Source organism: Trichechus manatus, unplaced genomic scaffold, assembly GCF_000243295.1.
Source record: "Trichechus manatus latirostris isolate Lorelei unplaced genomic scaffold, TriManLat1.0 scaffold00106, whole genome shotgun sequence".
Taxonomy (NCBI): domain Eukaryota; kingdom Metazoa; phylum Chordata; class Mammalia; order Sirenia; family Trichechidae; genus Trichechus; species Trichechus manatus.
This window is the reverse complement of record NW_004444042.1, coordinates 5,344,517-5,359,360: the sequence shown is the minus strand read 5'-3', so window position 1 is coordinate 5,359,360 and position 14,844 is coordinate 5,344,517. Positions and strand designations below refer to the sequence as shown.

Sequence of the window (14,844 nt, the reverse complement as noted above, 5' to 3'; positions counted from 1 at the left end):
TGTTCTTAATGGCATCTAGAATGGTGAATCTTTCCAGAAGGTTTTCAATTTACTCTGCCCAGATCCATCAGAGAAATCATTATCTGTGGCAGCTATAACCTTACAAAATGTATTTCTTGAATAATAAGACTTGAAAGTCAAAATTACTCCTTGATCCATTTGCTGCAGAATGTATGTTGCGATAGCAGGCATGAAAACAATATTAATCTCCTTATACATCTCCATCAGAGCTCTTGGGTGACGAGGTGCATTGTTGATGAGCAGTAATGTTTTGAATCTTTTTTCTGAGCAGTAGGTCTCAACAGTGGGCTTAAAATATTCAGTAAACCATGTGGTAAACAGATGTGCTGTCATCCAGGCTTTGTTCCATTTATAGAACACAGGCAGAGTAGATTTAGCATAATTCTTAAGGGCCCTAGGATTTTCGGAATGGTAAATGAGCATTGGCTTCAACTTAAACTCACTAGATGCATTAGCCCCTAACAAGAGAGTCAGCCTATCCTTTGAACCTGTGAAGGCAGGCATTGACTTTTCCTCTCTAGCTATGAAAGTCCTAGATGGCATCTTTTTCCAATATAAGGCTGTTTCGTCTACATTGAAAATCTGTTGTTTAGTGTAGCCACCTTCATCAATTATCTTAGCTAGATCTTCTGGATAACTTGCTGCAGTTTCTACATCAGCACTTGCTGCTTCACCTTGCACTTTTATGTTACGGAGATGGCTTCTTTCCTTAAACCTCATGAATCAACTTCTGCTAGCTTCAGACTTTTCTTCTGCAGTTTCGTCACCCCTCTCAGCCTTCACAGAATTGAAGAGAGTTAGAGCCTTGCTCTGGATTAGGTTTTGGCTTAAAGGAATGTTGTGGCTGGTTTGCTCTTCTATCCAGACCACTAGAACTTTCTCCATATCAGCAATAAGGCTGTTTCTCTTTCTGACCATGTGTTCACTGGGGTAGCACTTTTAATTTCCTTCAAGAACTTTTGCTTTGCATTCACAACTTGGCTAACCATTTGGCGCAAGAGGTCTAGCTTTTGGCCTGTCTTGGCTCTTGACATGTCTTCCTCACTAAGCTTAATCATTTCTAGCTTTTGATTTAAAGTGAGAGACACGCAACTCTTCCTTTCACTTGAACACTTAGAGGCCATTGTTGGGTTATTAATTGGCCTAATTTCAATATTGTCATGTCTCAGGGAATAGGAAGGCCCAAGGAGAGGGAGAGAGATGGGGGAATGGCTGGTCGGTGGAACAGTCAGAACACACATAACATTTATTGATTAAGTTTGCCATCATACATGAGCATGGTTTGTGGCACCCCAAAACAATTACAATAGTAACATCAAAGATCACTGATCACAGATCACCATAACAGATACAATAATAATGAAAAAGTTTGAAATATTGTGAGAATTACCAAAATGTGACACAGAGACATGAAGTGAGCACATGCTGTTGGAAAAATTGTGCCGATAGACTTGCTGTATACAGGGTTTCCACAAACCTTCAATTTGTAAAGAACGCAATATCTGGGAAGCACAGTAAAGCAAAGCACAATCAAATGAGGTATGCCTGTATAAAGTAATATCATTTTTTTCAAAAAGCATATCTGTGTGTATATGCATATTTTAAAGTTCACAAGGATTTTATTATTGGTTATCTGTGTATGAGGGAATAACATTTGTTATATTGTTAGCAATATATTGATCTATATTTTCTAGATATTAAGAATATTTTATAAAATCCATATTGTTCCATATTTTCTAAGTTTCAAGAAAGATTTTAGAAAAAATGACTCAATTCTACTCTCTCTGTATATGCCCTAGAGACATTCTAGTACATGTGTCCTGGGAAACTATAGAGAAAAACAAAGACATGATTATTTCAACAGTTAGGATAAGATTACCTACAGGGAGAAAGAAGAGGGTTTTGGTGAGAAGGGTTCAGCAGGGGTTTCTGGGGCACAAGTAATGTCCTATTTCTTGACCTGAGTGGTGAAACTGTACATTTATGCCCTATGCACTTGTTTTCCCATGCACTTTTTTAATGGGTGTTACAGTTCACAATTAAAAGTAACACTAATAATAAAGGAAAGAAACATGGAAAGAGATGGTGGGAAGCAAAGAGGGGTGCCACCTCTGTCCCCCAGAGGCTACAGGGCTCTGGTAGAGGCTCTTGTCCCCCTTTCCCCACGGGCTTTACTTACGCATCTCCCAGGAAGAGGTTGGGCCAGACCTCATTGATGTGGGTCAGTGTGGCAGCCCGGTGGGCCCACAGCAAACGCTGCAGTGAGGCCAGAGTGGGCGGCTGGTAGGGGGCCACCCGGGCTGCCCCGTGGATCTTGGGCCTCCGGAGGTCCTGCTTCTGCACTGAGTCCATCCTGGAAGACAGCAGACACCACAGTGGCAGGGGCAGGCTCCCCAAGGTAGTTCAGGCTGGGGGCAGACCCGTGGAGGTGCAGTGCTCAGGTGCCGCAGGGGTGCTGCAGTAGGGCTCTCAGCTATTTCAGATGAGGTTATTAACCAGCTCAGCTGGGACTGAGGCCTAGAACCTCCCCAGGGCGCAAGGGAATCAACCCCTCATCACCTCTCTGGAGCTGGGCAGACTTCTTCCCTTTGCTGGGGCTACTGATGTCTCAGACTATGGCCAAGGGGCCCTGGAGTTCCCTGTTTGTGGCACTAGTTTGGACAGACCCTAACCCTTAAGTCGCTGGTCATTTGTAACTTTGGATGGAGACCCCAAATAGCTGTGGCCCCCAGAGGGCAGCTCATCTCAAGCCCCCTCCCCTTCTACTTCGAGGGCTGGCCCTCAGGCCTCCCTGCTCTTCCAGTTCCAGGTGCTTGGAGCACAGGCCCGTCTCAGGGTGAGGGCAGGGCCCATCGCAGGGTGCTGACTTTGTTAGCATTTCAATACAGAATGATCTAACTCCTTTTACATGCCTGGTGCCTCACAAACATTAACCCATTTAATCTCTCCATTACGTGTGAGGTGTAGACATCATAGTCTCCATTTTACACAGGAGGAAACTGACAGTCAGAGAGAATTGTTTTTAAGTGACGCTCCAAGCCATATATATGGCTAATAAGTGGCAAGGCTGGGGTTTAAATCCAGTTCTGTGCTCTTTCAATCACATCCCCAAGTCTTTCCATTACCATCTTTGGGGACCCATCTGTCTCCGCAGGGGAGCCTGGCATTGCTGAGTGACACATCTGTCCATAGGCCCAGGGGTTTTCCTCCTTACCCCCAGTGCTGCAGGTCAGGCCTCCCCCGGGGCAGGTTGGTTGTGTCAAGAGTCAGCTGGCTGAGGGAATCCGGGACCCTGCAGAGCTGGGGGGTGAGTGGCACCAGGACCTGACCCTGGTGCTGTGATGGGAAGGAGTGCCCATTTTGGCCAACTACCCCTGGTCCCCTCAACCAGTAGCTAGAGAAGGTGCAAATTGGGACCAGCGCTTTTTCTTTTTGGTAGGGGGTGCCTGGAACAGGAAGAGAAACGGGCACCCAGGAGGCCACTGGCTTGGCCAAGCTCACCCAGTGGACGGCTGGTGGGTAGGGCGGAAGTGAAGACCTGGCTTTTCCCCTCATCTCCCACCGTGACCTCTCAGGGCAGGCTGAGTGGCCTGCACCTACCTAGGGCATGGTCTGGGGCCAGGAGTGGGGGAGTGGGCATGAGGGCAGGACTCAGCATGTGAGCAGAATAGGGCTGGGGCAGGTTCCGTCCAGAACACAAATGCTGTGAAGCGGGTAGAATTCCAGGTGCTCTCCTTGGAGCCTGTGGGGGTGGGGCCTGAGAGCAGACCTAGGCCACTGTGGGCTGAAGCAGCTGGCCTTACCAAGCCCCCAGACCCTCTTTATGCTTGGCGTCTCTTTGGGATTGAAGGCTCTTGGCCCCATAAATGCCCAAAGTTGGGAGGCTACCTGCAGTGGTGAAAAGAGAACTTTAGGGGAGGCAGGAGAGCCCGGCTCTGGTTTGGGCTCTACTATGACACCTTCTTCAGCAAGTTTGTGTTCCGCTCTGGGCCACAGGTCCCTGTATCAGGCTAAGGATCCCCGCCTTGCCTGACTTTGAGGATTATCTGAGTGTCTGACCTGAGAATGAGAGAGGAGTGGCTGGGTAAGCAGTAGCTACTGGGCAGAGAGCAGCGTATGTGTGTTGGGGTGGCGGAAGCCCCCAGGCTTGAGGGGAGCCCAACTTATACACTGATCTGGAGCCACCAGCTGGGGCTGCAAGAGCCCCAGGCCAGCCAGATGGGACTTTGGGAAGTCAGGCAAACAGGCTGGGGCTCGGCCAGCTGAGCCTGGCGTGGGGTAAGGCCGCCCCCTGGTGGCCAGTGGGTGCCTCTCAGCACTGCGTGGCTGGGATCAAGCAGCCGAGTTCCCGGGCTCAGACTGAGACAAAGCTAGACTCTGGAGGCTCTTCCTGGGGGTCCTGGGAGGAAGAGAAGCCAGCTGAGAGGTCAGGGACTGCAGATTGCTAGGCCACATCCCAAGTCTCAGCCTCCTAGGGGACCCTAGCCCAGGTCTGGAGAATGGGGGCTTTTCTTTGGATTTAGGAGTACCTCTTGTCAGGTTCTGAAGGAGCTCTGGTAGCTCAAAGGTTAAGCGCCTGCTGCTAACAAAAAGGTTGGTGATTTGAACCTACCAGCCACTCAAGGAGAAAAAAGACCTGGTAATCTGCTCGCGTAAAGATCACAGCCTAGGAAACCCTATGGGGCAGTTCTACTCTGTCATATTGGGTTGCTGTGAGTCAGAATCGACTCGATGGCACACAACAACAACAATTTGCCATGTCCCACCTAGAGCCTCACTCCTGGTGCTCATGGTGTACCCCACCTGTCTGCTCTATCCTACTGGGGGCTCAGTCTGCATCGTGGGGCAGAGTCGGGCCCAGCTGCCAGCCCAGTGACATCCTTGAGGCTCCAGACACAGCCAGGGAAAGGGATTCAGTGGCTACAGCGGGCTTCCCTGGTTTCTGACACCCCCATACCTAGGCTGTGGGGGCCCTTCCTGGCAGTCCTTCCCATATCTCCTCTGCAAAAGCAGGGGGTGAAGAACAGGCCCAGTGCTCAGCAGGGACAGGGCCAGCTGGGCTCTTCTCCCAACCCATCCACCCCTCATTCTGTCCCTGGGCTCCTTCTTGCCTCCTTCCCACTTCTCCTCCCATAAGCTTAGCCACTGACTCTGTGGGCAGTGGCTTTGCTGCTCTTGTGTTGCTGCTGTTTACAAGCCCAGACACTTTTTTCTGTTTTTGTCTGTATCTCTCCTATCTACGTTGCTCTCCGCGTTTACCTGTCTCCCGCCCTCTCACAGGAAGTTCAGGCTCCTCCATGGCCTCCCACACCCCCTGCACACAGAGTGCTGGCCTGGGAGTCAGCAGACTAGGTGGGATTCTCAGGTCTGTTATTGGTACCTGTGTGGTCTTCTCTGAGCCAGTGTCCTCAGTGGGGCTGCTGTGAGAAGCCTGTGAGATAATAAATGGAAAGCACCTGCCACAGGGTCTGCCTTGTGGGAGATGCTCAATAAACGGCGCATCTTACTGCCACTGTCATTATTGCTATCTCTGTTACTCCTTCAAGCCTCAGCCATATCCTGGGCAGTGGGTAACTTCCCCAAGGTGCTGTGAGGCTCAGTCTCTTATCTCTTTTTAATCTCTTGACATTTCATTCTCTGCCCAGCAATAATTATTATTATACCTACCATTTATTAAGAATGTACTGTATACCAGGCACAGAACTTGGTGCTTACATTTTTTCATTAAATCCTCACAGTGCCATAATGGTATAGGTAATACTGTTGTTGCTGGGTGCTGTCAGGTCAATTTTTACCCACCTGTGGGGTTATCATAGCGACCCAATGGGATAGAGTAGAACTGTCCGAAAGGGTTTCCTAGGATGTAATCTTACAGAAGCAGATCACCAGATCTTTCTCCCATGGAACCACTGGGTGGGTTCAAACGGTCAACCTTTTGACTAGCAGCTGTGCACTTAACCATTGCGCCATCATGGTTCCTGTAAGTGATATCATCATCACCATTTTACAGATGAGGAAACAGAGGCTCAGAGAGGTTAAGCAACATGCCCAAGGTCACATAGCCAAAACATATGGGAGGTAGGATTCAAACCAGGTCTTTGTGACTCTACTATGCTTTCTCTCCGCCTTTATCTCTGACCCAGTCAGTCTCCTAGCCCTCTCCACCCACACCCTACCCCCAACACAGGCATGGGTGTCCTGACCCTCATTACCCAGCATGCTCGGTGGCCCCCCTGAAATAGAGGCATTCACCTACCTGTGGGGGAGTCTGACCCAGGCCGTGGTCTTCTCTGGCGGGCAGTTTGTGCTGCTGGTTTCCAGCCGCCTGTCTCTGCACACTTGATGCTGTTTCTATTTTTTGATGTGAGTTTAATTATAAAGCATGATGTGCTGCTCCCCCTGCTGACCTCCCCCTGCCACTCCCAACTCGCCCGCTGGTCCCATGGCATGGTCAGTGCCAAGCCCGGCCAGGTGCCTTCCCCTCCAGGCCCTGCTGGGAGGACAGGCAGCATGGCAGGGGTCTGCCTGCGGTATTTATGCATGTTTATAGTGAGACAGGGAGAAGGAAGAGCAAATAAACTATTTGTAAATCTCCTTTGGCCTTCAGGGGTGATGTGGAGCAAGGTCAGAAAGTTAAAGCTGGAGGGGTCTTCTATGCAGGAGGACACTGTGGCCAGAGATGGAAAGAGACTAGCCAAAATCCCACAGCAAGCTGGTGGTGTTGTCAACATCAGAACCCAGGTCCGGGTGCCCTTAGTTGGGGACTCAGGATTATGGGATTGGCCCAGGCTTAAGAACTGGAAGACTCAGGCTAAGGGAAGGAGCACAGGCAGACAAACAGACAAAGGTATAAGTGGGGTACAGAGCGGTTCTTTAGACCTTGGGCCCCGAGGCTGGAGGCCCAGCTCTGTCCTGCAATAAGAAGTTGTGTGTCCAGGAGCCACTCCTGCAAAAGGCAGGATGGGATATCCCTGGCCCAGGCCTCACTGTCCCTTGAGGCCAGAGAGTTGGTCTCCAAGGTCCCTCCTAAGGCTGGGATCAGTTAGGGACGTTGGATTTGGGCCTATTAAAGCTCCCCCTGACCACCTGGAGACCCTCCTCACACACCCCATACCTTGATACTTCTCACTTTTAGTCCCAGATAATGGACACACACAGAGACATACCCACAACCACACTTACACTGGAGTCTCTGGAGTCTGATCAACTCCAGCGAGCTAGGACTCATCCCCCACTGGGCTCCCTGAGCCCTGGGGAGAGCTGGGGGAGGCAGCTTGTGGCCAGGGGCTGTCATGGACACTTAGAATCCATCTCCCTCTCTCTTCCCTGGCTCCCCAGGGAACCTGGGATCCCTGGCCACGGAACCTCAAGGCTTGGCTGAGAGGACGGCCCACTCCCACCTGAGGGGGTGGGGGCATCAGGAAGAAGACAGAGTAGCAGGCTCTAGGGTGGACTTCGCACCAGGCTTTTACCGTCTTCCGGGTATCCACCTGTCCCAGAGGCTCCAGAAGCACCAGCAGGGCCAGCACCAGGGTGGCAAAGTGGCAGAGCCCCGTGGCAGAGAGTAACGGCCGGCTCTGGGGGAGAGATGAGGTCCGTGTTGCAGGTAGGTAAACCAAGGCCCAGATGGGCTGGGACTCACCAGGGTACAGGCAAGAGCTGCCACTAAACCTGTTTCTACCTTGAGCCCTGTATGTAGTGGGTACAGGTGCTGGGAAGCGATGAGGAGGCAGGTTTGGGGCCCAGGTTCATGGAGAGAGATGACCTCTCCCACAGCACCATCATCTCAGAATCGCCAGCCCCAGGGCTACTGTGTACAGTGGCACAAGCTGTGCACTGCACAACTCCTAGGGTCTCCAGTCGCATACACCATTTGGTGAATGGCAGCCCCAGGAATTGTGCAATGCTGCAGCCCTGCCCAGCTGACTTCCCTAAAGTCAGCTGCCTCATGGGCAAAGATGCTGAGGTCAGATACTGGGTATCTAAGGATCCCAGCCCAAGGAAGTGGGGTGATTGAGCATGACCAGAGATCTGTTGCTCTGCCAGCTTCCTGAAACCTGTCTAGAGGAGAGAGAGAAGGCTGGGAACTTGCCATTCCTGTCCGCCTCTGGCCCTCATACCTGCAGAGCTCCCCACAAATGTTTCCCACCCAGCTTAGCCCCAAGCCTAATCCCAACCCCAGCTATAACCCACTTTTCTCCTATCACACTGACCCTCAAACTCTAAACCTAGCCCCCACACCTGCCCTAACCCCCCTCCCCAAGATGTTCATCCTCAGACAGCGTGTGGGAAGGACTCAATATTGCTGAAGTGTCTCCCCTTTGGTTGGGCTAGCTATGCATTCAGAGACAAAACAGCTCCCATGGAGGGGGTGGAGAATGGGGATTCATCCATGGGAGGCCCTTGGGGTAAGAAGAGAAGTTCTTGCAGCTCCCAGGGGAGCCTAGGCCAGTCCTGGTTTGCCCCATCCAGAGGGGCCCCAGCCAGTCTCCCCCAGCCCCCAGTTGGCAGTCACCCTGAACCAGTGGGTAGGGCACAGGCAAAGACAGGATTGAGGAGAGTGAGGCAAGGATGAGGGTGGGTAGCAGGAGTTGGAGGTGGGGTGGGGAAAGCAGAGAGCAGTCTGGAGGCCTCACCCCCAGCTGATGGCCCTTAGGGAGGATGTGGCTGTGAGGAAGGCCATGCTGTTGGGGCCCGACAAAGACAGACTGAACCTGGGAGAAGGGCAGTGGGTACTTTGCAGCTTCCCTCCCAAGCCTGGTGCACCCACAGTCACCTCTTCCTCCTCCCAAACATGCTAGAGGAAAGCAGAAGGCTGATGTAAGAGAATTTGAACCAGCACCTTGGTGACCATTTGTGGGCTGGTACCTTTCAGTGGAGTTTCCAGACTAAGGCAGACTAGAAAGAAAGGCCTGGCGATCTACTTCCAAAAATCAGCCAGTGAAAACCCTGTGGATCACAATAGTCTGATCCCGTCGTGCATGGGTTTGCCATGAGTTGGGGGCTGACTTGACAGCAGCTAGCAACAATCACAAGCCTGAGAAACCCACCATCTTCTACTGGGGACAGTGAGGCCTCCAGCAGGAGGGGTCGGGTTGGGGAGAGGAGGTATTGTGGATCTGCTCCCTCTGTGCAACTTGAGGACCGTGGGCTATTTCTCCAGCTGCCCTGAACACAGAACAAGAAAGCAGGGGGTGAATGAGCAGGGAGGAGTTTGGGTAGACTTCAGGAAGACCTTTATGTCCTAAAGGGGTGCCCAGAACCAGAGAGGGAGGAAGGATAGGGACGGTCCTCTGAAGATCTCTGAGATCAGAAGAGTAATTGGGAGGTGGGTAGGGTCTGGGTGCTGGGAACACGGCAGAGAACTGAATGGTGCAAGTACAGGAGAGACACGGGAGAACTCTTGCATCGAGCAGGGCTTTAGAGGTCATGGCTGATGGCAGAAGCACATTCGGGAACCTGTCCTCCTTCCCCATTGTGGGAATGGTGGAGCATGGCTGGATGAGAATTAGCTAAGCCTGGAACTCCAACTGCAGCCAAATTTTCGTCCAGAGACTGTAGCTGGGTCTGGAACTGAGGGGAAGGAGATGCAGAGGTTACAGGCTTAGCAGAGGTGTGGGAAGGTCAAGACAGCCACAGGTGCCAGTTCTGACCTTGGTGTGGTTCAGGTGAGCTCCCGCAGCCTTTCGGCTGAGGAGGCAGAACAAGCCAGCCTTAGAATGAGGTAGGAGGCCTCACGAGCTCTTCCGTTTTATACTTTCCACCCCCTTCCTTCTTAGCCTTTCCACTCTCCCTGGGGTCTGAGACTCTGGTGGAGCTGTGGGAGAGGAGAGCCTACAGGAATATTGCATAAGTCAGGTCCTGGTGAGACCTTGGGTTGGTGAGGGGATCCCAGCATCTTGGGGAGTGGGCCTGGGCCCCTTCAACCCTCATTTCTAGCCACACACAGCCCTGCCAACCAATCCCTGAACTGGTCCCATCCCATGTCCCCTGCCCAGCCCCTCACCTGACTTCTCACTTTAACTGCACCCAGCCTTGCCCGCTTACCCCCCAACCCCCTGCCCAGCCCTCACCTGGCCCCTCAGTTCTGGCCTGCACCCCACAACTGCTGGTCCAGTTGGCAGAGCTGGCGGAGGAAGCCTCGGTTGGGGAAGACCCATCGGTGCTGCCGCACAGTGATCACCGCCTGGCGCAGGGACAGCTGCTGGTGCAGCATGAGGTAGGCCAGGACCAGCGTGGCGGAGCGGCTCACACCCACCACACAGTGCACCAGGACCTTGGCTGAGGAAGACATCCTAGTGAAAGACCCTTCCCCACCAGAAGGCCCTCCCAGGGGCTGGGGTGGAAACCCAAATTCCTTTCCCTTGTCTGCCTTGGGCATAATCTGTGACCCTGGGCAAGTCACCCAGCCTTTATGGGCCTCTGTTTCCTGATCTGTCAAATGGGTAGACCAACATCTGTTTTGGGATGGAGTCCCAACTCACATGACTTACAAGGCCCTCCAAGAGCTTCCCCGGCTGACCCCACATCTCATCTCAGGTGATCCCACCCTAACTCTTAGCTCTAGGAACACGGGGTAGCTTTCAGTTCCTTGAAGCTGTCATGGTCTATGGCCTCCAGCCTTAGCACATGCTATTCCAACTACCTGAAAAACCTCCCCGACAGGAAACACAACAGAGAGTCCCTGACGGAGCAGGAGAAAAGTGGGGTACAGAACTCAAATTCTAGTAAAAAGACCAGACTTAATGGTTTGACTGAGACTAGAGAGACCCTGGAAGACATGGCCCCCGGACTCTCCGTTAGCCCAAAACTAAAACCATTCCCAAGGCCAACTCTTCAAACAAGGATTAGACTGGACTATAAGACATAAAATGATACTCATGAAGAGTGTGCTTCTTAGCTCAAGTAGCTACAGGAGACTAAATGAGCAGCTCCTGTCCGGAGGTGAGATGAGAAGGCAGAGAGGGTCAGGAGCTGGTTGAATGGCCACAGGAAATCCAGGGTGCAAAGGAGGAGTGTGCTGTCACAGTATAAGGAGAGCAACTAAGGTCATGTAACAATGTGTGTATAAAATTCTGTATGAGAAACTAACTTGAATTGTAAATTTTCACTTAAAGCACAATAAAAAGAAAAGAAAAAAAAAAAAACCTTTCCCCCTGCTCTTGGTCTAAGTTCAAGTCATTCATCAGGTCTCAGCTGAAACGTTTCCTCACATGGGCTTCCCTGACTACCTCATAGTATCGCCTGACTCACAGAACAGCTCACCACCTTTGCATGTGGCCCAGAGAGTACTGTTGTGGAGAAGCATCCCCCACCTCTCTGATCGTCGGAGTGGGCTGAGTGCCCTACTCTTCACTTTTGCCCACTGTAGCACTCACAACGCTTCACAGTTTCACTGTCTTTCTATCAGATGTGTAACAGTTCCATGAGGCAGGGGCCCTGCCTTGCTTAAGTCTGGATTCTAGTATCTAGCTCAGGGCCTAGCACGTGACAGACTCCCAGTAAATAGCTGGTGAGTGAATGGATGAATGTTAAAGGGTTTGCAATGTTAAAAAGTGCTATGAGACACAGTCTTGTCATTCCCATCACATAGGTGAGGAAACTGAAGTCCAGATAAGGGCAGTAGTTGCCCAGGGTCATGGAGCAAGGGGTACAGCTCTCTCTCAGAATGAACTCCGGCTTTCCCAAGGTCTTTTGTTGTACCTTAGGTATTTGATTTTTTTTTCCATCTGAAAGTCCTTTGAGTGCAGAAGCGAGACATCCAGGTACCAAATGGATTTCTGAAAGCTGAGCGATGCATAGAAAGAACTCTTTTGCTATTTGGGAGACCTGGCTTCCAGCCCCAGTGCTGCTCCTAACTCATGGCCTTGTATTAACATGACCTTGTATTCTAGGCCTTGGTTTCGCCTTCTGTGAAGCCATGGGGTTGGAACACCAAGCAAAGGATTTAAAAAAAAAAAAATACCTGGCCGGTTTAAAAACCAGCAATCGGAAGGCACTGATGATTGAGGGGAAACTGGGCATCCCTCCTGACTGAGCAGGATGGAATCAGGAAGGACACCAAGTCTTACCCCCAGGTGTGCTGAGGGCACGGTGGATGAAGTCAGCTGCAGAGGAGAAGTAGGCACTGATGTCGAAGTCCGGGAGGTCGTGGGCTGGCACCCCTAGGTAGCTCACACTGCTGCCATAGAAGTCAGGACCACCCTGGCAGTAGAGGCCCCCATGGGCGGCGTTCAGCACGTGAGTGATGCCCAGCTTCCACAGCTCAAAGCGATTATTTGCCGTGGCCCTGGGAAGGGCAGGAAGGGGGCTGGATGTTGGCTGGGCCATGGGGTCCAGGAACAAGGCTTTGCCTGGACCTCTGCTTCAGAGGGACGGAGCCCAGGAAGCTCCAGCTGGGGTCTGCAGCCCACAGCCCTGCCCCAGTCCTTTCTGGTGGGAGGGTTGGTAGTGCAGGGGGTTACCTTTAGACCCTCTTTGGTTTCTGAGGTGATCTGCTCCTGCCTTGGCCAGGGCAGAAGGAAAGGATTGCTTCAGCCCTGGGACCCAGCTGCCCCTCCTTTCCTGCTCATCTCCTCCCACACACATCCGGCCTCTTCTGGCCACCACTTCATACCTGCTTCTAATCTGATTCACATTCAGTCAGGTTTCCCCACCCACTCTGGGACCAGATAAGGGAGGATAGGACCAGGAAGAGGGGCTCTCTGTCTACCCCATCTCATACCCAAAATCACCATTCCTCAGCCCTCTGCCTCCTCAGGCTCACCAGTTGTCCCAGATATACTAAAAAACTTCAAGGGCCCCTGGGAAGCACCCCTCTTTCAGGCAGGTAAAGTCCCTGCCCTGTCCCCCGCTGGTGGCCGAGCCTGGTCACTGCACTGTCCACAGAACAGGGGGTCGTGGAGAAAGTCCCTGGCCTAGGATGCTCAGAGCAGAACTATTTCTCCTAGTTCCCACTCCACCCCCATCCCTGCTAAAGAGCCAAGAACTATCTCTCCTTTTCCCCATCCCCTCCACCAGCTGTCACTCACGCATCTCCTATGAAAAGGTTGGGCCAGACTTCGTCCACTCGGCTGCAAGAGACCTTCCCCTCCCTCAAGAGCTCCTCCAGCTCCAGGACACTGGAGCAAGGTGCAGCTTTGGTGTCTCTCCCCAGCTCCGGGAGCGAGGCCTCAGCCATGGGCCAGCCCACCACCCCTCTGCCTCTGCTGTCACTCCTCTCTGCCTCTCCAGTGTCATTTCTCCTCCTCAGAGACTGGCAGGAACAGGTGGGAGAGGACAGTGACTCAGCAAGTCACAGGGGCCTCCAGAGAGGACAGAACCTTTACCTCCCCAGGTCAACTCCCTCACTGCCCCCAGACATTGTGAGAACGTGAAATCAGAGAGACTCTGCGAGTCACTCTACCTCTCTCAACCTCAGTTTCTTCATCTGTCCAGATAATTAACCCATCTCAGACAACTGTTGTGAGAATGAAGTGAAACAAAGGATATGCTGCATCAAACACATAGTAGGTGCTTAAGAAACATTTGTTGAATTAATAAATTTAGAGCCCTGCATAAGACTGTCTGGTTCTGAGGCCTGAGTTAAAGTAGAGATCCAGGGTGGAGAAGAAAGACGTGGCTGGCTCCACAGGTCAATCGTAAAAAAATACCTTTGCACTTCTGAGTGGGCCACAAACTGGGTAGCAGTCCTATGTCTGGATGATGGGGCTCAGGGGCAGTTTCCTGAGTTATAGAGTCAGGAAACATGGAAAGGAGGCATGTTGTTGTTGTTAGGTGCTGCGTCGTCAGTTCCGACTCATAGCGACCCTGTGTACAACAGAAGGAAAGGAGAGGAGGCATAGAGGATCTCATCTAGAGGGTGCCCATAAGGTTCATGGGGAAAGGTCTGAACAATGGCCATGTAGTGAAGATGGCTGAATTCTCAAAAGAGAAGGCTGAAAGGGGCCTTGTACGTCAAAGGGGAAAAGGAGGTAAACATAGTCCTAGACTTTCTGAAGAGCCAAAAGGCTTAATTAACTGTGATCAGAAACATTTAGAGGGGTGGAAGGAGACTTCTCAGCCTATAAGGGCTTTTGGCCCCAGAATAGAAACTGAGAGAGGTCTCTGACCTTCTGCCAGGGCCGGTTTTCAGCTGATGAGTTGTCTTGGCCTCTCCCAGGTAACTTCATGAAGGTGGTGACAGAGCTGGGAGGGGTATGAGCTGTAATGGGAAGGGCTTCCATGTGCCCCAAAGTCCAGCTTGGGGAGAAAGGCCACACCAGGGCATACTATGGAAGCAGTCTGCACTCATATCCTTCACACAACCTGCACCCATCCCCACCAGACTCCCTGAGGTTACCCTGGAATATGTGAGGAGGCAGGGCCAAGGAAGGGCTGGAGAGTCCAGGACAAAGCTGGCTTTGGACTTGGTTTATACTAACTTGAGGTCTGTGTTGGGTGGGGGGGCCTTCCCTCAGGGTAGTATAGGGGCGTGAGAAGAGCATAGGTTCTGAAGTTAGAGTCGGTCCGAATACTGGCTTTGGCACATATTAACTGTGGCACCTCAGGCAAGTTTCTTGGCTCTTCTGTGTCATAATATCTACCTCGTAGAGTTGTCGCAGGAGTTCCTGGGTGGTGCCGTTAATGCGCTCAGCTGCTAACCAAAAGGTTGGAGGTCTGAGTCCACCCAGAGACGCCTTGAAGAAAGGCCTGGAGATCTACTTCTGAAAAATCAGCCATTGAAAACCCTGTGGAGCACAGCTCTACTGACACGGGGTCGTCATGAGTTGGAATCAACTCAATGGCAACCGGTTTTAGAGTTGTCACAAAACTTAAATAAGA

At 51.8% G+C, this 14,844-nt stretch overlaps 1 protein-coding gene across 5 annotated transcripts in view; it reads right to left on the bottom strand.

Moving 5' to 3' along the window:
- The window catches only part of DUSP13A (dual specificity phosphatase 13A), a 19,004-nt gene extending 5,749 nt beyond the window's left edge, over positions 1 to 13,255 (bottom strand). Inside the window, exons 1-4 of one of the 5 annotated variants that reach the window (XM_004383199.1) lie at positions 10,095 to 10,181; positions 7,365 to 7,598; positions 6,278 to 6,372; positions 2,201 to 2,374 (exon numbers count right to left, since the gene is read on the bottom strand). In XM_004383199.1, the coding sequence (XP_004383256.1) occupies positions 2,201 to 2,374; positions 6,278 to 6,372; positions 7,365 to 7,598; positions 10,095 to 10,181 (590 nt within the window). Of the gene's footprint in view, positions 1 to 2,200; positions 2,375 to 3,621; positions 3,675 to 6,277; positions 6,373 to 7,364; positions 7,599 to 10,094; positions 10,303 to 12,092; positions 12,311 to 13,052 lie in introns of those variants that run through there. The other 4 variants (XM_004383202.3, XM_004383203.1, XM_004383200.1 and 1 more) reach the window with 4 other exon arrangements.
- Between the last annotated feature and the right edge of the window lie 1,589 nt (positions 13,256 to 14,844).